The sequence below is a fragment of the Budorcas taxicolor genome, chromosome 11 (assembly GCF_023091745.1).
Source record: "Budorcas taxicolor isolate Tak-1 chromosome 11, Takin1.1, whole genome shotgun sequence".
NCBI classification, from domain to species: Eukaryota; Metazoa; Chordata; class Mammalia; order Artiodactyla; family Bovidae; genus Budorcas; species Budorcas taxicolor.
Window position 1 is genome coordinate 134,374,241 of NC_068920.1, and position 24,715 is coordinate 134,398,955.

The following is a 24,715-nucleotide window of genomic DNA, read 5'->3' on the forward strand; positions in this document are numbered from 1 at the left end:
CTGCCCCCGCCCGCTGTCCACTGGTGCAGCTCCCCCTCTGCGTGACCAGAGCCCGTCGTTTGCCGTGCTCAGCTGTCACTGCATCTTCCATCTCCGTGCGTCCAGCACCTGACAAGTGCCTGGTGCCACCAAGAACTGTCTAGAAATTCTCAGCTTGATCCTCAATAAGCAAACGAGCCCCTCAGTTGCATTCATGCTAGGTCTAGGATTAGGAAGCTCTCAAAGCCGAGTGTGGAGTTCTGGGGCTTCCAGTGACCCTGAGGGAGGTGTGTGATGGCTGCGCCCTGCTTCTCCTCCAGGACAGCCTGGGTCCAGAAGATCAAGGCCGCGTCTGAGCAGTACATCGACACGGAAAAGAAGAAGCGGGAGAAGGCCTATCAAGGTAGTCGGCAGTGCCCTGGAGGGCTGTAATTCACCACACCAGGGTGCCCTGGGGACTGGGTGGGGTCCCAACTTCAGAGCCCAGGCTGCAGAGAGAGGCTAAACAGGGACAGCCTGAAAGACCAGACTTGCTCCCCTTACGTCCTCCACAGCCATTTCGAAACTCCAGGGGGCCTCCTGAGCCCCGCCAGTGCCTACTGCACAGATAGGGGCTGTCCAGCACAAGCCCCGGGATGCCCCTGTGGCATACAGAGTTTCTGCCCCTCCTGCCTGCATAGTTACTCTTCACTTCTGTTTCCAGGCAGAAGGGTCTGACCTTCACATAACCAGCCCCACCTCCTGTTGGTCCCTTTTGCTCCATCAGACTTCACCTCTGTGAAGATTCCCATCAGCTCCTCCGCACCCTGCTCCTCCTCCCTGGCCCAGCCTGTACCCCTGCCCCCGCTGGGGACCCACCCATCCTCCCTCTCCCAACACCCGGTCATGGACCTTGAGTCTCCCCCTCTCCCTCACTCGCTGTCCCCTCACCCTGTGTAGACAACTTGCTCACGTGACACCAGTGACCCCCGCCCCCCAACCAACAGCAGGAAATTGAGGTCCCTCCCTCCCCAGGCCCCCGTGACACGCTGAGGCTCCTCCCAGCACCCAGTCTTCGTCCCTGGGCTCCCTCTGAGCCCTGCTTCCTCCCACTGTGCCCCGTGAGTCCTGCCCTGGCTCTGGGCCTCCCCAGCTCACGTCACCATGTTTCTGTGGTGGTTTCAGTGGTTGCAGCTGGTCTGCTCTCTCTCCAGCCCATGCTTTCCCGACACGCCTGCTGCACCCCTCCCGTGGGATTAATTCACCGCCCCCCGCCGGAAGTAGCTCCTCCAGAGACTCTCAGGGGACAGCTCTTGTCCTCGGCCATGCGCTGGAAACGTGCCCCCGACACCCCCCTCCCCCAGGCCTCTCTAGTCAGCTGCCAAGTCCCGCATGTTCTCTCTGTGGTCCTCTCTGTGGTTCTCTGTCTGGTCCTGTCCTCTCCTGGTGGCAGAGCCCTGGTAAGACCCCCATCTCCCACCAGGCTGTGGCACGAGGCCCTTCCCTGACCAGTCCTCCTACTTGTGTTCCTGGCTGCTGGAGTTGCAGCTCTTTATGTTTTTTTATTCAGGTTTCCCTTATTTTGTTACATACTCCTGAAAGGTATGTGTAAATTGGCTTCTGCTAACTGAATCCTATTTTAATGGTACTTTAAAGTCTTGCTATTGAAAAAAATTAATGATTGAAGCTTTTCAGAAAGCGTATAATGATCTCTTAATTGGTCAAAGATAAATCAAAGTTTTTCATTAGTTTTGCTTCACAGCAATATCTGTATGTACGTTTATGCACTCTCCATGTGTTCAATTCTTAGACATTTATTGATTACTTACTCTGTGCCAGGCCCTGTGCTAGGCTTAACCAGGCCTGCAAATGAATACAGCCCAGCCCCGCCTTCAAGGAGACTGAATGCAAGGGTCTCCTGGGCCGAGGGCACACAGCGGGGATGAGCTGCTTCTCACAGAGAAAGTTCTACTTGCCCTGAGTTTTGAAAAGTCAGGAGCTCACCAAGCAGCTTTCTTGTTCGTTTTTAAACCCCTACGAGCAAACCCAGCTTAACTATCTCTACATTTACCAAGAAAATCTGAGTTCACTAACTCATTTATCCCCATATTAAAAGTGTTTTTGAGTACCTCCTTAAATAGAATAAGGTCTTAAGTAAAAGATATAAGCTAAAGTGTTTACACGTAATTGGAATTACGGTGAGTGGCGAAGAAAGTAGACTTTGGTGCCTGACATTTTAAGTTTTGACCTTGCCATTTAGAGACTCTGTGACATAAACATGTTACAGTCATTTCTAAGACGCCGTTTCCTCATATATGACAATGGCAGTTATAAAGAGCTACCTTGTAAACATTGCAGTTTAAATAATATAACTTATTTAAATGCCCAACACAGAGTAAGTATCCAATAAATGGTAGCTGCTTCTAAGTGCTGAATGAATATAATATGATGTTATGAATATCACTACTTGCCAGGCAGTTGAGGGGTTAACACAAGGATGAATTTTAAAAACCTGCACTCCACCATGGGCCCTGGAAGAGGGGATGACTGACCCAGAATTGCAAACCGGGCAGCCTGTGATACACAGTGAGACTGGACCTGTGTGTTTAAGAGTGTGTAGGCTGCCCACAGGCAGAGATGGCTGCCAGGTGCCCCAGCAGGTGACACAGCCTGGGCGGAGGCACAGAGCAGGCCCATGCTGGTCTGCCAGTTCCAGCTCAGGTGGCAGGCATGGCTGGGAAGTGCTGGGGCTGGTTAGAAAGACAGACTGTATGTACACCTTAGCACCATAGCTACACTGTTTGTGTTCTCAGAGAAGACATTAACGTCACTCATCTTCCTCTTTTGTAGCCCGCTCTCAGAAGTCTTCAGGCATCGGGCGTCTGATGGTGCATGTCATTGAAGCTACAGAACTGAAAGCCTGTAAACCAAATGGTAAATGCTTCTTTCACTCAACAGATGTGGTAACAACCCTGCTCTTTGCTTATGACTCTTCTGTACACTGAATAATGGGACACTTTTTAAAAGTCGGTATTTCCAATGCCACTAAAATGGTTATTGGGCCAAAATTCTTCTTCCTCTGTTTTCCCAGAGGGTACTGATGCCTCCTTCCTCAGTGCTTCTGAGTTGGAGAAAGCAGGAAGCAGGCTGCACTGACACCTGCTCGTGGGGAGTGGCCCTGCTCAAGCCCGCACAGTTGGTTCCTCCCCAGGTTTATGATGCTCTCAGCATTGGGAACAGAGACCACAGGCCATGGTCTATAGAGAAACACCATATCCACTCTGCTCAAGGAAGGCCCCTCCATCACATGCCACATTTTGTTTTTTTCATTCAGGAAAGAGCAATCCATACTGTGAAATCAGCATGGGCTCCCAGAGCTACACCACCAGAACCCTCCAGGACACACTAAATCCCAGATGGAATTTTAACTGCCAGTTCTTCATTAAGGACCTCTATCAGGATGTGCTGTGTCTTACCATGTTTGACAGAGATCAGTTTTCACCAGACGGTAAAGTATAACTCAGGGAGGGGTATGAAGGTCCCCACACACACTAGGATCCGGGGTCTGGATGCCTAAGGGCAGTGATACAGCCCATGGCCCTCAAGAGCTCTCAGTGGCCACAGGTGGGGCCCCTTCTCGGGGGCAAGGGGTGGGTGGCCTCAGGTATGTGTCAAGTCTCCCATCCCGTCACCCATGCTTACCTAATGGAAACGCTGTGCTCCTAGCACCTGCTGAATGGGTGAGACACTCCCTGACCAATGAGGCTTGGGGTCCCCACAGGCAGCTTCCTTCACACAGACCCCTTGTTCTGCACGTATCCATCCACTGAGTCTCCAACAGCCATTAACCAAAAGGAGTTACTTGTTTTGGATGCAAACATTTTATGAATCCTGCTTCAGACACTCCTTCTGGGATAGTTTTTTTTAACAGTTTTTTAAAGACTTTTGACACTCGTGTCTGTTCACCAGATTTCCTGGGTCGCACTGAAGTTCCAGTGGCAAAAATTCGAACAGAGCAGGAAAGCAAAGGCCCTACAACCCGCCGACTCCTGCTGCACGAGGTCCCCACTGGGGAGGTCTGGGTCCGCTTTGACCTGCAGCTTTTTGAGCAGAAAACTCTCCTGTAGGGGCCTCAGGGATCTGCCCACTGGGCTGGGGCCGGAGAAGACAACCGGTGCTGCCCCTGAGCTGGAGGAGCACCATGCAGCTTCATCCATCACAAGGCCATGCGCACTGGGGCCTCTGTTTTATTGCACACTAAATCGCTCGCAATCTATGCAAACACGATCTTTCCTAGAAATAAACCAAACCCCATAGCACAGTGCCTTGTATTAGTGTTAACATGTTCGGCTGTGTTTGGATGCCAAGGTTTCCATTTTCAGGGCTATACAAAGTATTATGTGGAAATGAGGCATCAGACCACCAGACGTTACCACTTGGTTGAATGTGTCCACTGTGGGTGGTTTGGGTGACGCTGTAACCATTCCACACCGTGTGGCCCCTGCTGGGTCACAGCCGCTCAGGAGGAGGAGGACTGGAAAGAAACGCTGCAGCCTCAGCTTGGGAACAGCCTGCTATGGAAACAGTGTCCACTTGTGCACTGACTGGAACAGAAACTTGAGCATTTTATTCCTGACTAGATGTTATCATTCTCTGCTGAGACAATATAGTTTGAAATCTAAGGGAGAAAGCTTGATCTACTTTAAATACTGTGAACTCTTAATGATGCGGAAAATATTTTTCAACTTTAACTTTCTGAAGTATAAATTATTTATGTAAATCCCTTGTTTTGCGTTATGTCATAGGACATGCATCTTTAAGCTTTATCATTGCCAATATGTACAGAAAGAGAATAAAAATCTAAGTTTATGAATGTAGCTTCAAAGCCTGACTGATTTACTGTCTATGTGAAAGGGCTTTTTAAAAGGTGATTTCAGGGACTGCTTGTAACGAAACCAAATTTCCTTCCTGCAACAATGAGACACACCCAGGACAGAATGTGCAGAGAGAGCGGGCAGGAGCCCCAGAGCCTCGTCTTGGCTGCCACTGACTTGCTGTATGACTCTGGTTAACATACCTACTGTTTCTAGGGTTTCGTTTCTTTTGACGGCTGAGTCTCTGGGAGCTACACTGTCCCCTTTTAATCTCCTCTGCTTGCTTTGCGGAGTAGAAACCTCAGGGGGAACTCAGCCATGAAGGGAATGCATAAGTATTAAGGATCATCAGCAGGCCCCCCGGCCTGTCCAACTCTAAAGCGCCATTCTCTCCTCCTGCTCCCCGTCCTGTTGGAGCCACATCCACAGCCATTTACTTGGCTTCTGGATTCTGAAGGGTAAAATCTGTCCTGAACATTGATAACAAAGAAGGCGTTATACATTAAATCCCTGGGTTACTGACTACAGCCGGGAAAAGAGCTGCCTTTTGGAAGGAGTCATGTGGGGCTGCAGGAGCCCTGCCTGATTTCTCGGGGAGCAGGTCTTCTCTGGAAGCTGGAAGAAAGAAAGGATTCAGATGTGCCTCCATCACAGCCTCTGTTTTCTGCCTAAACATCACAGACAAAGAAAAACTGGACAACATAATTCAGAATATTCAAGTGAAAAAAAATCCATCATTCCAGTATTGACCCTGGGCACTGATTGGCTAAAAGAAATATGCCCCAGTGTCAGAGGAAGAGACACTCAGTACCTGAACCCAGACAACTGAGTATGTTGCTTACTTCAGAGAAAGCTGGGCTGGTCAGGCTCAGCCACACTGAGCAGAGCAACCTGGTGATCTTTACAGGGTTCTGGGAGTCGAGCTGTGTTGGATCAGAAAGCAGGTGTGGGTTGATATTCAGCCAACTTTCAAATCTTAAGGCTGCCACTGATGGGTCAGGCAGGTGTAAAAGCTGTGACTATAGCTATAGGATAATTTTATAGCTGGGACTATGGGACTTTATCACTGTGATGAACTGCAGCTGACATGAACCATGTTCTTGTCAGATTTAGGACACAGGAGCCTGCAGGAGGTGAGTCACATGACTGTGACATTACAGAAAAATAGTTAATGTCAGTACTTCCAGCAACTCCAGTCGCCCCTGTTGACCAAGAAACACAGCTCTGCTCCTTAAGAAATCACGTTCTCGCCTGACACAAAGGAGCCTGATTTTCTGAAAGGCGAGGAAGGGAGGGTGCACCCTGAGATTACCTACACTTCGGGAAAGGACTGGGCACACACTGGAGGAGTGCCCAGAAAGCCCCTCCTGTGCTCTTCAGTATCACGGTACCCTGCAGACAAGCGGGATAGCTGTGCCCTCTGAAAGGGGACCCAGGTTCTGAGCAGCCTGACTGACATCACACAGTCTGAGTGGCTGCAAGGAGAGCGTGTGCCCTGGGGAATGAGTGTGTGCCTTGGCACCTGAGGGACTAGACCTGGGCTAGAGGACACTGCCGCCTTCAAACTGTGCAGCTGACCTTGAGCAAGTTACTGAAGCTCTGAGCTTCACATAAGGGGAACCACCTTGCTGGGAACACTTTTAAATGAGTACAAAGTACACAGTTCCTGATTCACAACCAGAGCTTGATAAACTGTAACTGTTATTAGTTGGACATTCCTCGCAATATTCCATTTCTGGAGAAAAAATGTTGGCAGCATTTTAACTGCTGCACAGATACTGGAAACCATTTATTACGAATGGCCCGGGCACTGGTCCTGGCTGCCTCACCTGCCTCCCAGCTGCAAGGCGGCCAGGTGCTGCCCCAGGACCTCTGCGGTCATCACTCTTCTGTCCACGGGCTGTGACCTGCGCCTCTGCCAGCCTTCTCCTGCCGCCCAGGAGTGGGGTCTGTGCTGTCCGGTTCCTAAAGCCTGTGGGAGAAGAGAAGAGTTGGGTGAAGGGTGGGGAAGGACAGGAAGGAACTTCCCGGCCCATCCCAGCTGACATCTTCCAGGCAGCTTCAGGGGGATAGGCTGAGCGCTCAGCTGTGCCCTGGGGCTGCGAGCTCTGGGCAGGAAATCTGCGCATGGAACTCGCCTGCCTGTCTATGCCTTTTATATATCTTATCTATCATTTTGCCCTAATTTTTTAAGTATAAATTTCATTTCAAAAGATTCCCACCTATTGTGACTAAACTATGAAGAAAAAATATCTGGTCTAGTTTGGATGTAATAAGTAGTAAATGGTAGGAAAATGGAAGGAGAGCAAAAACTCAGAAAAAAAGAGCTGAGGAAACCTTAGCGGGCAGATCCCCTCTGAGCAGGTGGTCTCTCCCCTTATGAAGGACACAATCTGACCCCCGACAGTGGGGCCCAGGGCCCCGCAACCTGCCCCTTTTCTGAGTGCCTTCACCCAAGGCTGTCCTGTGGAAGGAAACCCGTCTCTGCAACAGAACTGAGCTCGGGGAGACCCTACCACTTCCTCTGCCACCTCTTTCAGCCCCTTCTTTGGCCACCGCCTGCTCTGCCCTTGGAGTCTCTGAGAGGGAGGGGTCTGTCAGTGCTCTCTGGTGGGTGTTACACAGCTGTACCATCCCCACCCTGCACCACCCCCACAATCTCTGCTCACCAGGCCCTTCTTCTCATGCCTTTTACTCTCCTGGCTGATCTTCGAGGAATAAAACCGTCTTTCAAAAACAGTTTGATTTACATCACTAGTCATTTTCACCTTATAAGGTGGAAATTTCTCTTCTGCACAGACAAGCTTTTCAGGACTGTAAAGAATAGTAGAAGAAAATGATCTCAACTCAGTATAAATAGAATTGTATCATTCAATAATTGCCTGAAAATTAAGTTAGTGAACTCAGCACTCACTCTATGAAAATGAGAGACTGAGAAAACATCACTTGGTGGCTGTTGATCAGTCTGCCCCCCACCCACACCCCTGCCGGCTCCATCCTTAGGCAGTGAGTCATGTGACCTTCTGCGGCTGTAGCTGAGGCCTGAGACCCAGAGCTTCAGTCCTCAGAGTTGTAATTGGGACAGAGGAGCTCCAGGCAGCCTCAGAGGGCTCAAACCAGAAAGGCATAACCAGGGCATCCATTTTCCAGGACATGCACAAGAAAGCAGAGAAAGAGAAATGAAGCAGGTTCACAAAGAGAAGCTATGATAGATGACACACATCCATCATCCATCAAGTCCCAGAGAAGCAAGGAGTGACCTTGTGGTACTTTAAGCAGCCTGGCTATCTTTCTGACTGCTGTAGTCTGTGTCCCCTCACAATTCACATATTGAAACCCCACCCCCAAAGTGATGGTATTAGGAGGTGGGGCCTTTGGGAGATGATAGGTCATGAGGGCAGAGCCCTCCTGAATGGGATTAATGACCTTGTGAAACAGGCCTGAGAGTTCCGTCACCGTTTCCACCAGTGAGAAGATTCAGTGTCTGAATCAGGAAGCCAGTCCTCACCAGACTCTGAATCTGCCAGCACCTTGATCTTGAACTTCCCTGCCTCCACCGAGAGAAATATATTTCTGTCATTTATAAGCCATCCAGTCTCAGCTCCTGTTATCGCAGTCTGAACAGATGGAGACACTGGCTTCCATGAGAGATGGGTGCTTTCTAACATACCCAGGCCCCCTTCCCTTTTTTATCAAGTTGAGAAGGACTCCGCTTTTTGTGATCAAACTGTCTCTGACTAACAAAGCTACCTCACTCTTAAGTCCTTTTATTACTTTATTGAATAGCAACTTGAGGCACCCGCAGGTGCATCCTCTCGGAAGGTTTCCCAGGGCTGTCTCATTCCTGCCCGGGAAGCCAAGGCCTCTCTAGGGAAATCACCTTCGCCTCCACTCCTCCCTTCATTCATTCATCCCACAAGTACTGACTCCTCATCTGCTATCTTCCAGCTAAGTGCTGGGAATACCAAGATACATTAGCAACCCCTGCCCTCAGGGAGCTTGCTGGCAGAGAGAAGAGGCAGAAAGGGGAGCAGAGAAAAAGCCAGGTGATAATCCGCCAAGTGCTGACTTGATCCAAATATTTCTGTGCTTTGTCATATTTCTTTTCTTTAGAGAGAGGGGATTTTTTTAGACAAAGCTAGAAAAGGTAACACAGCCCAGAGAGCACTTATGTGCTAGTTGGGCTGGATGTTATTGGAATGGTTATGGGAATCTACTAAAGGTTTTCAGTTTGGTTGATCAGTTTGAAGAGGTTCCTCCGGCTATGAGGTGGAGGGTCCATCGGAAGAGACAGACCCAAAGGCAGAATATCAACTAAAGAAATATGACCGTCTATAAAGGCTGAGGAGCCAGAGAGGGGAGATGAGGAAATAAAGCAATATAAAGGCTTTGCCTTGCTAGGGGATGAGGAGTTATATAATTATTGATGTTTAAATAAAAATATTCGCTAAAATTTGTAAAGAAACCATGAAACCAGAAATAGAACACAAAACTTTCAAATCACAGGAAAGCAGAAACAAAGCAGTGTTGTTCATTCCAGCAAAACTCAAGATGGGGGACAAAAAGGAAACACCAAGAGAACATGACAGACATGGCAGCTGCTTTTTTTCCTTTTTCTGTAGAAAGTTTGCAAAGGCCAATGCTCCTACTACAACAACTTAAGAGAAAATAAAAAAAATTCACCCCCTCCAAGCCCCACAAAATTCCTATTTTAAAGTCGCTGGACAGCAGTGGAACGATTCTTCCAGAGAGGAAACAGTCCTTTCAGAGGGAGCCTTCAGTCTGGCTACTTCTCCCCTGGGAGCTTTGCTCAGCATCAGGTAGCAGAGACTGATTCCTCCGTGCTCCCAGCGTCCCTTTGGCAGATCTTCCCTCTCAGGCCTGGTGCTGTCCTGGAAAGCGGGTAGTTAACCTCGTTCTGAACAAATCCCCTCCCTGGGGATAGGGGAAAGTCAAACCAGGGCACTGGAAATAGGTTCCCCCATCGGGGGTGGAGATCCTCCAGGCCCTGAGGATCTCCACAGCCTTCCTCAAAACTTACCTGAAAAGGAACAAAATAAGATGCTTGAACTATAAAATTTTAAAAATTGAAAATAAAAACTCAATGGATGGATTTAACAACAGATGGTTAGATACAACTGAAGAGATAAAGAGTAAAAATACCTAGAATTAAATTTGGAGCAACTTGGAAATAACACAAGAAAGGGTAAGAGACAGGGAGGTTACAGTGAGACAATCTAAAATACATTTAACTGGAATTCCAGAAAGAAAACAGAGTATATGGCAGAGGTAGCAATCAAAGAGAAAATGAATGAAAACCTCCCTGAACTGACTGAAGACATCACTTTACAGATAAAAAAAGACCCATAAATGTCAAGTAGATTTAAAAAAAAAAAAATCCACACCTAGGGACATCATAGAAAACTACTGAAAATCAAAGACAACAAGAAAGTGTTAAAAGCATCCAGATAAAAAGATAACTGTCTCCAAAAGAACAACAGTAGGATGGGCAATTTTAAGAGCAAAAGACAGGGATATATGTTGAAAGAAAATATCTGCCAACCTAACATTCTTAATCCTGTGAGAACAGCCTTTAAAAATGAAAGTAAAATCTTGAAAAGGCTACATGCTGTGTGACTCCAGCTGTATGACATGCCGTACAGGCCAAACTCCGGACACAGCAAAAAGACCTTTACCTGTGTTTGCTATGTGTTTTGCTTCCCACAGGCCTCGCAGAGGCTTTGGGCCTCTCCTTTGAAACCATGCTGTGGAGACTGAACGTGAACTGGGGCAGTCTGGCATACTGCCTGGCCTTCTCTAGCTCTTTAAATTCTTTTAAGGTACATCGTTTTCCTATAGGAAGATAAAAATCTAAATCAACACCCTTAAGGTCAGCTCCAGTCACCCTTGGGGTAGGAGATCACTCAAGAATTGAAGTCTCTAAAGATGAAGCCCCCTGATCACAAAGTACCTGTCGTGTACTGAAAAATAGCTCTCTGCTCTTCATCTATCTCTTGCTGTCTTCTAAACAGAGGATCACAGAATGGTGGGACCACGACCTGCGAGAAAATGACTCTCTGAGGATCCAAGTACAATTTGTTTTAAATCTGTCTGAAGCGTTTGAGTGTAGCCTTACTATACGCTAAAGCAGCTGAGAACAAGGACCCAGGGGTAATGTCATACAGAGCAAGGGAGGCATAAATGCCACCCACCTCACCCAAGAATATTTCACTGGGCCTTAAGTGGCTGAATGGACCAAGGGCCACCCAAGAAGACACACACACTCCTGTTAAGAGTTCTACAGTATAAATGCATCAGGCAATAAGTATCTGCTGATGCAACTGCAGGGGTGGCTGCCTCCCAGTGGGGTCCTGTATTCAGGAACCTCTCAGTCTAGAACAGACAAATCAAGCATAACAACTACCTCGTCGTGAGAGGCATCAGCTTGGCTGCTTTAGGAGCACAAAAAGAAAGAAAGTGAAGTGAAGTCACGTCCGACTCTCTGCGACCCCATGGACTATAGCCTTTGAGGCTCTTCCATCCATGGGATTTTCCAGGCAAGAGTACAGGAGTGGGTTGCCATTTCCTTCTCCAGGGTATCTTCCCAACCCAGGGATCAAACCCAGGTCTCCCGCACTGCAGGCAGGCGCTTTACCGTCTGAGCCACCAGGGAAGCCCTAGGAGCACAAGGCAGAGCTCTAAGCTAGCTTGGGAGGAAGGGCACTCCTTGAGGGCTGACCACTGGTCTCCAAGGGCCTGTGAGAACCAAAGGGCAGGAGAACAGCACAAGCTGAGGTCAAGGGCCAGCTACAGAGGCCGTGGAGGAAGGTGGTTTTCTCCCTCCCTCCGCATCCTGAGTATAGGCTTTAGACAGAAAAACTATTCCCCCCTTTTACTTCCCCAGACACTTGATCTTGACCCGATGCAATTTGCAAGGACAACAGCCACTGAATGAGGGAACAGCATAATGACTCCCCAACAGAATACTCAGTGAGTCCCCCAGAGCCAAAAAGACCTTCCTATCTTCACAACCATGACCTGCCTTAGTTTTCAGAGAGAAGCAAAAATAAATCACTTTCCTCTTCAGAGATCAGGTGGCCACTTCTGCTACGCAAGAGTAAAAGACATGAAACCTACATCTCAAAATGTTAATACCTATATTGTCAGTGTAAAATGTGAAGATGCATTACAAGCTCAACTACTGGCTCCTGGACAGCCTTTCCTGCATCCCTCCATCCACCTCTTCTATGAAGGAGCTCTCTCTGCGCTGGTTCTGTGACACTCCTGTCACATTCACTGTCCACTTACCCTCCCCAACCTCCTGGGCTTCTGGTTTGCTGAATGTGAGTGGACAGAGCAATGAATGATCAAATAAATGATCACACACATGCATGTGCCTTTTTCACAATGTTCATTTCCAAGTGGTCAAAATTACTTTGGATTCTTAATCTAAAACTCAGGGGAAATGCTTTTGTGGATTTTTTTTAAGTGAATGCAGAAAAACTGTAAGACTTCTAAAACAACCGGGTTTTCCCCAACCCCAGAGCTTCTAAGAATAAATAGATAATAATAGGTAATGTACTTACCTTTCCATAATTTGGGTCCTTTTTTGTCATATAAAAAGGATTGTATACTTCAGGATCATAAAAGTCTCCAAATATAATTTCCTTTAAACAAAAAAGTATGCTTAAGAGCAAACCACTACATACAAGTGTGTTTTTGCAAGATTCAAGAAAGTGAAATACTTTATTCCATTTTTTATATAAAATCATAGATTCAAAGGGTTCAGAGAAACTTTAGAAGTAATCTGGACTGCACTGAGAGTCCACCACCTTCTGGAAGAAGCAATCATCCAGCTTTAGTCTCAAGTCACCCACTAGCCTTATTTGAGGAACTTCTGCTTCATGAGGGCTTCCCTGGTAGCTCAGCTGGTAAAGAATCCACCTGCAGTGCAGGAGATCCCAGTTCAATTTCAGGAAGATCCCCTGGAGAAGGGACAGACTATCCACTCCAGTATTCTTGGGCTTCCCTGGTGGTTTAGATGGTACAGAATCCGCCAGCAATGCAGGAGACCCTGGGTTTGATCTCTGGGTTGGAAAGATCCCTTGGAGAGGGCATGGCAACCCACTCCAGTATTCATGCCTGGAGAATCCCCATGGACAGAAGGGCCTGGTGGGCTACAGTCCATGGGGTCGCAAAGAGTCAGACACAACTGAGCAACTAAGCACAGCACAGCTCTGCTCCATTAGGCAGATACTCTCTTGGTCATTCTAACCACTAGGAAGCTTGTCCTTAGAACAGAGGTGAAGTCTGCCTTGTCACTGCCAGTTCTCCCCATGAAGCAACACAAAATACATCTACTCTTCATCCACATGTCAGCCTTTTACAATACACACTTAAAGATTTCATTTCCCTTCGTGTCATCTCTTCCCTAGGCTAAACTTGCTGTATGCTTTTTTCCACTTTTCCTCCTGTGAAGTGTTGTCAAGCCTCCACCCTTTTCTAAAGGTTCTGTAACTGGTAACTGTCCGTGGGTGGACAGGCTGGACCCAACGTTTCCCACTCAGAGCAGTGCCTCTCAATACTGCCTAAAAGCTTGGATGATTTCTTGGAAGCCAGCTCACACGGCTGACTCACATTGAATTTACTGTCATTTTAAATCACTTGACTTCAACACATAGTTTTTCTAAGGCACGGCTTTCCCATGGTATGCTTGTGCAATCACATTTTTGCACATGCTTGTAAGATTTTGCACTTTGTTTCAAAGTGACCTGGATCTGCCCTTGAGCTCTGCCTCTTAGGGTGTTTAGGAAGATGTATTTAGTGTACACATCCAGAAATTCTGCTCATTAAATATACTTCAGTTCAGTTCGCCTCTCTAATATTCCAGTCACATTGCTCTACATCTCCGCTGAATACGTGGAAATTTAGGTGGGCCTCAATTTCAAAAGAGGGTCTTGATTTCAAAGTTAAAAAGAGAAAAATCTCCCATAGAAGAAGCTAAAATTTGTTCTTATTTAATAAAACTGAAGAACAGAGGATAGAAACTGGTGGTCCGTTCACCTAATAGTTGCTAACTCAATAGCCATGGAACAGTCCCCTTCTCCTTCACCCACAACATACTAAAGAGACTGGAAAGCCACACACACCTGCCCAGCTCTGCTTTTAGCTAGGACTTCTGATGTGACCTGGTTTATGGACAATAAACCAGGGAAATTTGCTAGGAGCTTCTGAGGACTTTTTGCTTCCTGATCAAAGGATGAGATTTAAGAAAAGGGCCCCCAGATATCATTTCTCACCCTTTCTTCCTGCCTAATGCCAGAGCTATAAGAAACCAAACGTGCTTACAAATGTGAGGATGATGGGCACAGACTGAAAATACTCAGGATATCAGAACAGGAAAAAAACAAAACAAAACTGGGTTATTAATGACATTGTTAGACTTCCAGAACCCACCGTGCGACCACCAACCCTTCTGTTTCTTATTGAGTAACCAATAAATGTTCTTATGGTTTAAGCCCCTGTTATATTATTAACAATCACCAAAAAGCATTATCTAGTTCCAAATAAACACTTCTGTTCCCTCTACCTTAAACTTTGGATTTTAAAATGTAGTAGGCTGTTTTACAGTTCCATGACTTCATCTTAGATACAAAAACAAATTTGAGAATCTGCATAATCAATAAAAATAACAGCCCAAATTTTCAAATAATATTTCATTAAAAAAATTCTCAGTACCGTTTTATTTGTGTGCTTTAAAAAATATTCAAAATTCTCTTGTTTTTTTTTCTCCAACGCTTTATATGAAATTACTTTTTCCATAATTCTCTGCTGAAGAGGCTTTGCAACATTCTCAGTCCATTTTTTATGCAACAGCTCTTTCCTTCTTTCCTTAAAAGCATCCAGATGCTGAAAATACACATCCAATCTCTAATGAAGTGATACAAACAAGGAAAGAAAACAAGTTACTAAGAGGTTTTACATTTATTTTAATCTGAATAAGTTGGGGGGGACACTTGTTCCCACTCCTAAGCTCTCAGCACATTTAGGCTGCCAAGTCATAGAATAAGATAATCAAAGAACAGAATAAAGTTCAGAAAGAGAACCTGAGAGCATAGAGCATGCAGAACCCACGGACAGTTCTACACCACAACAGTGCCTCCAGACCAAACCACATCCAAACACTTCCTAACTCAGGAAACTGTGCTTCTTTTCAGGATTCAAAGCATTGCCTTGTCACCATTCCTCATCTCCAGCCTTTATCATCAGTAAAGTCTGTGATACAAGTGGTAGAGGAATAAGAGCACCAGACTTGATTCAACACCTCTTTCTCTCTGAGGGTAAACCCACCTTCGTCTTTTGAGGCTCATGTGAGAATATATATGTGAACCTCCTTTATAAACTATGTCACAGTACAAATGTTCAAGTATTATTTACCAAATTCCAATCCCTTTCATTGAGATGAAAACCTCCTTAAATTTATTAATTCCATAGCGATGATCAGTAGTGATTGGTCATTACCCTTAAATATTAATTCATTTCTTGTGGCTTTATAGCTCCCCACTGTGATGTGGGAACATAAGAGAGAGAGGTAAGTTCTAGGAAAAATTTCTATTCAGTACCAGAGGAGTAGTTAGAACAGTCTCTCAGATCCCTTAAGGATAAATCTGGGAAACCTGACCTCTTGGTGATCCTACAAGGAGAGAGCACCAGCTTAGATCTATGTAGTATCAATGGGTGATTCAAAGGAGGTTCATTCTCCCAGAAAAAATGACTCTCTCTGACATGGTAACATCTTCTTTGCCACACTGCTCTATATCACTCTTGCTTATCTAGAACACACTTAGAATCCACTCTGTAGCCCACTCTTACCTTTGTAATACAATTTTCTCTAAATAATATTGCATATACAGCTTCATCAATGTCTTCTCTGGCTAATGCCTAAAATTATAGAATTAAATATTAAGATGTGGATCCTGAATAAACAAGCCTGTGACAAAACTCAATGTATTTTACCAATAATTTGAATGTGAATCTAACATCTGTACCTCAAAACACATTTTGTAACATTTTATTATGGAAATTTTCAAACACAATTCTCCATGAACACATCACCCAGGTTCAACAACGATCAATTCAGTCAATCTTATTTCATCTTAATACCTACTCACTCCCCTGCCCTCTACTAGATTATTTTGAAACAAATCTCTTACATCACACCATGATTTTTAAAGTACCAAGAAAGTGTATTAAAAAGCAGAGTTATCACTTTGCTGACAAAGGTTCATATAGTCAAAGCTATGGTTTTTCCAGTAGTCATGCATGGATTTACGAGTTGGACCATACAGAAGGCTGAGCACCAAAGAATTGATGCTTTTGAATTGTGGTGCTGGAGAAGACTCTTGAGAGTCCCTTGGACTGCAAGGAGATCAAACCAGTCAATCCTAAAGGAAATCAACCCTGAATATTCATTGGAAGGATTGATGCTGAAGCTGAAGCTCTAATACTTTGGCCACCTGATGCGAAGAGCCGACTCATTGGAAAAGACCTTGATGCTGGGAAAAATTGAGGGCAGGAGAAGAGGGTGACAGAAGTTGAGATAGTTGGATGGCATCACCAATTCAAAGGACGAGTTTGGGCAAAGTCCAGGAGACAGTGAAGGACAGGGAAGCCTGGTGTGCTGCAGTCCATGGGGTCACAAAGAGTAAGACACAACTTAGTGACTGAACAACTATAAGATGAAGCCTCTTTACAGGCAGTCTGTGGGTATGTTTTAAAAGCCCTTGAAGTTCCCTGACTTCTGCTAGGTCTCTTTATAAGTTATAACCTCCTTATAAGTCAAAACTGCAGAAGTTTGACTTAGTTTGACTGGACTAGAGCCAGTTAGTTGAGAACTCCTGGCTAAGAACCAAGATGGTTTTACATTTAGGGACTAGCTATTTCCATTATGAGTTTGGGTAAAGTTAATGCACTTAAATCCTTACTCTAGGGCTTTTCATTTGGATCACTATGAACTGATCTTCCAGCCTTTACTCTTACAGAAGTAAGTAGGAACAAATGGAAAAGCAATAAAAATTAAGTATCTGTAAGAGAAGTGCTGTTACCTAAAAGAATTATCTACTGTAAAGTGATACAGATTCTTAAAACTATGTTATTCAATCTCTGGCTTTGCTTTCAGTTCTGTCACAGTGAGTGCATCAAAATGAACTAAACCCCACACTCAAACACCAACTCTGTGAATAACAGAAATCTTGAAAGGGACAGTTGTATTTTTACTTGTATATCTAACAGCTTTGCATGAAATCTAAAATGATATTTGGACAGCTACTAGGGTCTTCTCCAAAATAAAACTCTCCTGATAATATGAACAGACTCTTGCTTTAAAATAAAGCCTTCTTAAACTTATTTTAAGATGATAATTGAAAAATCATGTAAAACAATTAAATGTTTTCCCCTAATACAATACAAATTTAGAATAATCAATCTATTAATCTGAAGAAGTAGAAACATACACTGACAATCATCTTGGGAAATCAATTTTTTAGCCATCCTATTGACACTATTAGCAAATGTTATACATACTATTGGTTATATGCAGATTTGCAAACCAACTTTTGTTTTTAAAGAAAATAGTTTTTGTTTTAACAGCTCCCTCTTGGTGATTTTGTCAGAAAATATGAGGATGTTAATCATTTCTAGCAGCACCTTTGAAGTCTGTATTTTCCATGCATGTACACTCATGCACACACACACAATCTCACCACTCTTACTGCTACTACAGTAAAAGGGGTGAAACAGAGGAAATATCCAAGAACTTCTCTATAAAATAATGAAACTTTCTTTATGAGAAAATCATTGCTTTACCAGATCCTGAAGTGTCATGAAGTAACTGCAAGCCTAGGCCGGGCCTCCCCTGCTCTCCTGCAGGGCAGCTCTGGGACCCCTGTGTTTACGCACTGCTGCCCTGTGGCCGTCCTCACCCTGCCTACCACAGGAAACAGGATGACCACCCTGGGCCAAATGTGACCCCCGCCCCCTGCCCTTCCCACTGGATGAATTTCTTAAGCACCAAGTCTATGCCAGGTGCTGTTCTAGTTCTGGGGAAAACAACTGTGATTAAGACACAACAGATCTTAATTTCAAGGGATTTATGCCCCATCACCAAAAGACAGGCCCCTAAATGCCATATAATTTTACCTCCATCAACGTGACTGACTCGGGTTCTGGCCACTTTTCTAATTGTTCAGGCCCAAAATGTTTACCACAGTTGGACATTTTTGTGGCAGCCATATATAATACCATCCCTGAGGGGAGAAAGAATAAATTGAGGAGATAGGCAAGTCCAGTTGAAAAAGTGTAGGTCTTTGAGCTCAGAGAGCGGTTAAACACTTCATAGTCTCGGTTAAGTAAAACAAAAAAATCCTCCCGCGCCCCTAAACCTGTTTCTCCAAGTGGGTGACTAGTTAGGCTCCCCGACCTACGGCCTTGCGGACCCAGCCAGGCAACACCTCAGGGTCCGCCTGGGCCTCACAGCGGAGCAGCTGCTGGAGTGGTCGCGGGCCTGGCTGCTCCCTGCCGCCGACCTCGAGCTCAGGGCCATCCAGGAACCGGCACAGGGGACTGACCGTTCTGGCAGGGGGAAAGGGAGCGCCTTCTAAAAACAAGCTAAAGCACTCTGTTTAAACCCCAACCCCTCTTCCCTCAATCCGCCTACGCCTCTTATCCACCCGGAAGTCAGCAGAGGGGAGCTCAGGCCCCCCACCCCTCAGCCTCGCGCCGCCCCAGCCCCTCCACTCCCGCCAGGCTTCAACCGTTCAGTCCTTTCAACCGTCCACCCTGCTGCTGCTGCTGCTGCTGCTGCTAAGTCGCTTCAGTCGTGTCTGACTCTGTGCGACCCCATAGACGGCAGCCCACCAGGCTCCCCCGTCTCTGGGATTCTCCAGGCAAGAACACTGGAGTGGGTTGCCATTTCCTTCTCCAATGCATGAAAGTGAAAAGTGAAAGGGAAGTCGCTCAGTCGTGCCCGACTCTTCGCGACCCCATGGACTGCAGCCTACCAGGCTCCTCCATCCATGGATTTTCCAGGCAAGAGTACTGGAGTGGGGTGCCATTGCCTTCTCCGACCGTCCACCCTAGGTTTTCTTTATTTTAAATAAAAAAAATGTAGGTCATGTAAAGTTTACTAAAGCGAATGTACCATTTACCTGTATGATCTAGGGCTACAAGTAGAAGCGCCGAGGATAGATTTTCAGCGGCCCTTTTGCCCAAGGAAAACCTCATTGTCTTCTGTGCTCCAGATCCTGCCTACTGAGCTCCTGGGAGCAGGAGTCAAACTCAACATGAGCCAGAGGCAGACATGCAGACCCAGAATCAGCGAGTGAGTAATCAAAAGGAGTTTTTAAACTTTCTAAAGACTGTTGGGAAAATCTAGGGAGACTATCTGGGTATGGATTTTCAGGGTGCCTGACAATTTTAAGGAAAGAGCAAGTGAATTGAGGTGGATGCTAAGGAAGGCAACAGTATTTTTATTGTATCTCTGAGGCAACATTTAACTCCTGTGGGAAATACATTTGCAGTAACTGTCAATATATAGTACGGTCATTTCTTAATTATCATACAGACAATTGGACTCAAAGACAAAGTCCATTGCAGATGCTTTTCTTAGAGAACATTTCTTGAGTGCTTTCCTTGGTCCTCAATCTGAGCGCTTCCTGCAACAGATGGCTTCCTTTGAAGCAGCCTTCTTTTGTGTCCTCTTTGACCAGTCAAGGACCAGGGTGTGTACTCCTTGGTTGCTAAAACCTTTTGAAAGTGACAGAAGAGAAGAGATAAGTGTGACTGATATAGGGATGAGGGGCTTTCCAGAGCAGAAAGAATTCCTCTGCTTAGCTGCGCTGACCTCCCTGAAGCCTAGTCCTCCTGTTGGAGCTAAGTGGCCTGGAGGCAGGGTGCCCTCTAAGCCTCCTGACTCAGCCTCTCCTCACTCCATCTGGATTCAGAAACATACAGAGATTCCAGTACAGAGCCAACCCTATTACAGGTGTGATAGATTACGGATGTGGGATATGATCTGAGGGTCCCGCTTTCAGATGTCAGTATGTCTGGAGTGCTCATTTACACTAGGATTATTGTGATTTATAAAATACTAGGTTCCTTTCGTCCCTTCTCCTTTCAAACCTCTAAATCTTTGTCCTCCATCTTCACTGTCAGTTCATGAATGACCTTCTGATTTCATTGAGAAAAGGAAGTAAACAGAAGTAAACAGTCTTCATTCACAAAATTCACCAAGGTGTCTTCATCTATATCCATGCATTCTGTGTCCTTCCTTCCTCTTACAATGAGAGATTGTCCTGACCTCCAGTTGAGTCCTGGATCCTACCTCTCCACAGGTAAAGGGGATAGGGAGGGTAGAGAAATGGATGAGGGAGGTATTTTAAGTAGAGAAGTCATAGAAGCCTTCTTGGGAGAGATGATATTTGTGCAGGGATCTGAGTGAGTGAGGCATGGGGAGATCCGGGGAAGGGGTGTTCCAGGCAGACAGAACGGTAGAAGCAAAAGCCTGATAAGGTGTGCCACAAAACAAGAAAAGGAACACAGTGAGTGTGGGGAAAAGGCAGGTGATAAAGGGTGGAGAGGAGGCAGGTGCCCAGCTGTACAGGGGTTAGAGGACCCATTAAAGAGTTAGGATAAAATCCAAAGTGTGAGGGAAGCCATTAGGATTCCTGGTTTTGGGTAGGGGAGAATTTTGGTATAATAAACATTTCTAACAGACTATGGTGCTGCATGAGAACCCATTATACAGAGGCAAGAGCAGAAGAAGGGAGACCAGTCAGGAGGCTAGTGCAAGAGGCATGGTAAGACCACAGTGGCTTGAACCAGTGGCAGGACTGAGGAACTGAGAAGTGAACAAGCTAACAGACATGAGCTAGAAGACACGGGAACTGAGGGAAAGCAAGAAATAAAAAATGACTCCTAGACTTTTATCCTGGGGGTCCTTCTTGGATTATGGCCCTATTCACTGAAGTAAGAGAAACCTGACAGGAAGAGGGGCAGAAGTGCAAAAGTAAAGAATAATCTTGTTTGGGGCCGATTATATCAAGAAACCCGTAACTATTACAATACATAAGGAGGGTTTGTAAGGTTTGATTACAAAGTAACTTGTACTTTTCCTCACTGTCCACTAAAACCTGTTGTGTTGGGTAGTTCTCCAGCAACTTCCTGTTTTATTTTCCTCACTGCACTTATTACTAGCTCAGTGATATCATATATTTGCTTATTTATTGTCCATCTTTCATCAAAATGTAAGCTCCCTGAGATCAGAGATTTATCTGTTTTGTTTACCTCTAGTCTTCAGCCTTTCAAATACTGCACGGTTCAGAGTAGGTGCTTGTTAAAATTTGAGGAGCAAGCAAGCACATGGGAGGATATTAAAACATGACAAGTAAAAGGAATGAGACCACAAATTTAAGTTTTTATACATTTATCATGAATTAGTTAAAAACAAAGGAGCTCCCTTATCCTTTAGGAGTAGGAGTGAGGAAACAGAGAGTCAGAAAAGAAGTCAGAAATAGAAAGAGAGTCAGAAATAGAAAGAGAGTCAGAAATAGAAAGATTGACTGTAGACTCAGACTAACAAACCATTTCCATGTTGATTTCTAACTGGGAGATGAGGAAATGGGCTGCGACTTCTTCAATCCACTCCTAAAAGCAGCTACGCTCCAGAGACTTGGGACACAGGTTGTAGAGAAGAGAACTGAAGGGCAGTAGCACCTAGGCCTAGAAGCAGTAGCTAGGCTACAAGAGTCAAACGGCGCCAACTTTAACCATAATCACGTTAGACGAGAAATCTGTGCTCGGTGAACACCTATGTTTCCATACATTTTACATTTGGGGACTTTTACTTTTCAAACCTTACTACTTTTAGTATATGGTCCTTTTGAAAAATTTTGCATTTCTTGGCTAAATTAAGAGGAACAAAATTTGAGACATGGCTTGAGCGTGGTATCTGATAAATAGTAGAGAGATGATTGAGACAGTGGAGGAGTAGAAGAAGAGCAAAAACTCAGGAGAGGGAGCTAGGGAAATATACAGTCTGCCCTCCAGAGGACACTTCATTAGGCAGTACATGGAGTCTCACTCTCCATACCCCTGAATCAGGAAAACCTGCCTCAGTTTCTTCTACTCACTCCCTCACCCTTTTTTGGCAGGGGGAGAAGCTAGGGAGGATGGCCCACTGCCTCCTGTCTTTGGGAAGCCTGCCATACAGAGTTGTTCCCAACTGCTCAGATTTTGGTATCAGCAATTGCTGCTGTGTGTATTGCAAAATGGGACTACCCCAGCTCTCGCTGCATCCTGGTCCCAATCCCCGTCTACCTCCTAGCTCAAGGAAGTTCAAGGAAGAAAGGTGCTCTTTAGAGTTGGCTTCTTTGGAACTTGGATTCTTCCCTCCTGATAACATAGAAAGGATGACCCTGTGTTTGTGGAGAAAGGAACCAGGAAGGAAAGAATTCTATCAACTCAACTATAGCATTTAATATCTTATTTAAATTTGAGGTTGATGAGTTCTATATGACTTTATATATTTTTTTGAAAAATAAACAGCATTACCTTGCTCTACTAACATTTTCATCCAAAATCTCATTACTGCTTAATCAAACAGGTGAGTGATGGTCCTTTGGCATAAATGACCCCCACCCCCTTACAGAGGTATACACTGTACCTTCCCTGGGAAGGTCTAACTGTGTCAAAGACAAGTATGCCTTTTCCACCTCGATGCTGTAATTGGGTGATGTGGTGGTTTAATCGCTAAGTCGTGTCTGACTCTTGCAACCCCATGGACTATAGCCTGCCAGGCTCCTCTGACCATGGGATTTTCCAGGCAAGAATAATAGAGTGGGCTGTCATTTTCTTCTCCAGGGGATCTTCCCGACCCAGGGATAGAACCCTGGTCTCCTGCATTGCAAGTGGATTCTTTACCAACTGAACTACCAGGGAAGGCATACTTGGGATGATTCCCTAATTCATGGAAGAAAATACAGTGTAATCTTCCTCCTTATTCAGGGAGATCTCATGAATTTAAGCCTCTAGTTTAAACCCCTACACATTCTAATGATGCAATATTCTCCTTCATATCTGAGTCATACTCTGCTATAAAAGATATTTAAAGATAAAACCACCCCTTTTATACAATATACAAAAACTAAATAAGACTAAAATGTTTACTATTCTAAAACCTGACTCAAACAAGTGTGTATGAGATCATGGCAGTTACAGATTTTAGAGGAACTTACTCTTTCAGAGCCTAATATACAAGAGTGATGTTGAATCAGTCCACCTTTTAAGGACTTCAGCTGCCAAGTGCATAGGGCTTAGTTTCAATATTTCCTATTATCCCTCAATTTCAGTTCCCATGCAGAAGAGCAGTAAAGTGTTAAATGTACCTCAAGGACACTGAGAAGTCCGGAATGCCCAGCACCATCGCTAACAGTCATCTGTTTCTACTTTAAATCTACTAAAAAGACCCTCATGAGGCAATTAGAACAACTAATTCTAATTCTGCTGGACATGCCAGAATCAAGCATTTCTAAAAGCCTTCTGGCTTCTGTCACATTATATTTGTTCAAAAAATTCTGAGTTTATTCAGAACAAGAAAAGGGAAACCCACTGCAGCGTACTTTGTGGCTTTTTAGTAACAGAGAATTATAAGCCAACCTCCTAAACGTCATATAAGCTCCCTTCTGCCTTGCTAGGTTCTTTTTTTTATTATTGTCAACAGTTTTACTGAGATATAATTTAGCACCATAAAATTCATCCATTTTACATGTTCAGATCAATGATTTTCCTATATTTACAGAGATGTGTAACCACCACCACGGTCTAATTTGAGTACATTTTTGTCAGTCCAAACCCTCACCCTCACTTACAGTCACTCTCCATTCCCAACGCTAGCACTAGGCAGCCAATAATCCACCTCCTGGCTCCACAAATTTTCTTTTTCTGAACATTTCACATAAATATAAATAGAATCAAAATTGTGATTGTCTTCTTTCACTAAATGTAATACTTTTGAAGTTCATGTTGTAGCATGTGTAAGTGCTTCTTTTCCTTTTAACTGCCAAATAACATTCCATGTATGGATGTGCCACATTTTGTTTATGTATTCACAAATTGATGAACATTTGAGTGATTGATGGTGTCCTGAACACCCACTCATATACAAGCCTTTATGTGGCCATATATTTCCATTTTTCCTGGATAGAAATCTAGGAGTTTAATGGCTGGGTCACTTGGTAATGTAACGTTTAATATTTGAGAAACAGATAAATTGTTTTCCAAAGCTGCTGTACCATTTTATATTCCCTTCAGCAATGTCTGAGGGACCTCATTACTTTTAATCAGATGCTTAACAAGTTATATAACTATATAGAGAAATCTCTTACTTTTAATTCCATAACTAGTAAATTGAGGTGACTCCCCATGTTACACACACAGTAGTCTAGGAACGCTTTTCTGCCAATAACCTCTTGTTACTGGTTATAATATTGTAACAGCTACTACCCACCAGAACTAGTCCAAAATTTCATTTTTACCATTCCAATTCAATTAAAAATCTCCTAACTTTTAACTTTAATATGAGTTGTTAACAAGTTTTTTCTGTATCTGTGCTTGTTGTTTCTGAACATGTCAGCTGTTTGTTCTTTAAAACCAGAAAAAGCTGAGCAAAGTTGCCATCTCACCGAGAAACAGTGGTGGTAAATGCCTGATGTCTGGCCACGAAAGTCTGCTATATTCCTCAGGACTGACTCCAGTAACTTAAAATGATGGCAGGTGGTGGCAGTCAAGCATGTCAAATGAAAGAAGAACAAAGCCATGGAATAGCAGAC

The 24,715-nt window shown here is 44.8% G+C and overlaps 2 protein-coding genes across 2 annotated transcripts in view; one reads left to right on the forward strand and one right to left on the reverse strand.

The window, feature by feature from the left end:
- Positions 1-4,679, forward strand: part of ITSN2 (intersectin 2) — an 84,640-nt gene extending 79,961 nt beyond the window's left edge. The window contains exons 36-39 of the mRNA XM_052648268.1: positions 300-382; positions 2,809-2,892; positions 3,293-3,466; positions 3,928-4,679. Of these exons, the coding sequence (XP_052504228.1) occupies positions 300-382; positions 2,809-2,892; positions 3,293-3,466; positions 3,928-4,085 (499 nt within the window). The 3' untranslated portion in view covers positions 4,086-4,679. The remainder of the gene's footprint in view (positions 1-299; positions 383-2,808; positions 2,893-3,292; positions 3,467-3,927) is intronic.
- Positions 4,680-5,389: 710 nt separating this feature from the next.
- Positions 5,390-18,122, reverse strand: FAM228A (family with sequence similarity 228 member A). Its single transcript, XM_052649686.1, has 9 exons — positions 18,030-18,122; positions 15,705-15,773; positions 14,571-14,762; positions 12,419-12,499; positions 10,804-10,891; positions 10,529-10,685; positions 7,502-7,646; positions 6,662-6,804; positions 5,390-5,447 (listed from the first exon to the last, which is right to left on the reverse strand). Exons 1-9 carry the CDS (start codon positions 18,120-18,122, stop codon positions 5,390-5,392), a joined length of 1,026 nt encoding a protein of 341 aa, XP_052505646.1.
- Between the last annotated feature and the right edge of the window lie 6,593 nt (positions 18,123-24,715).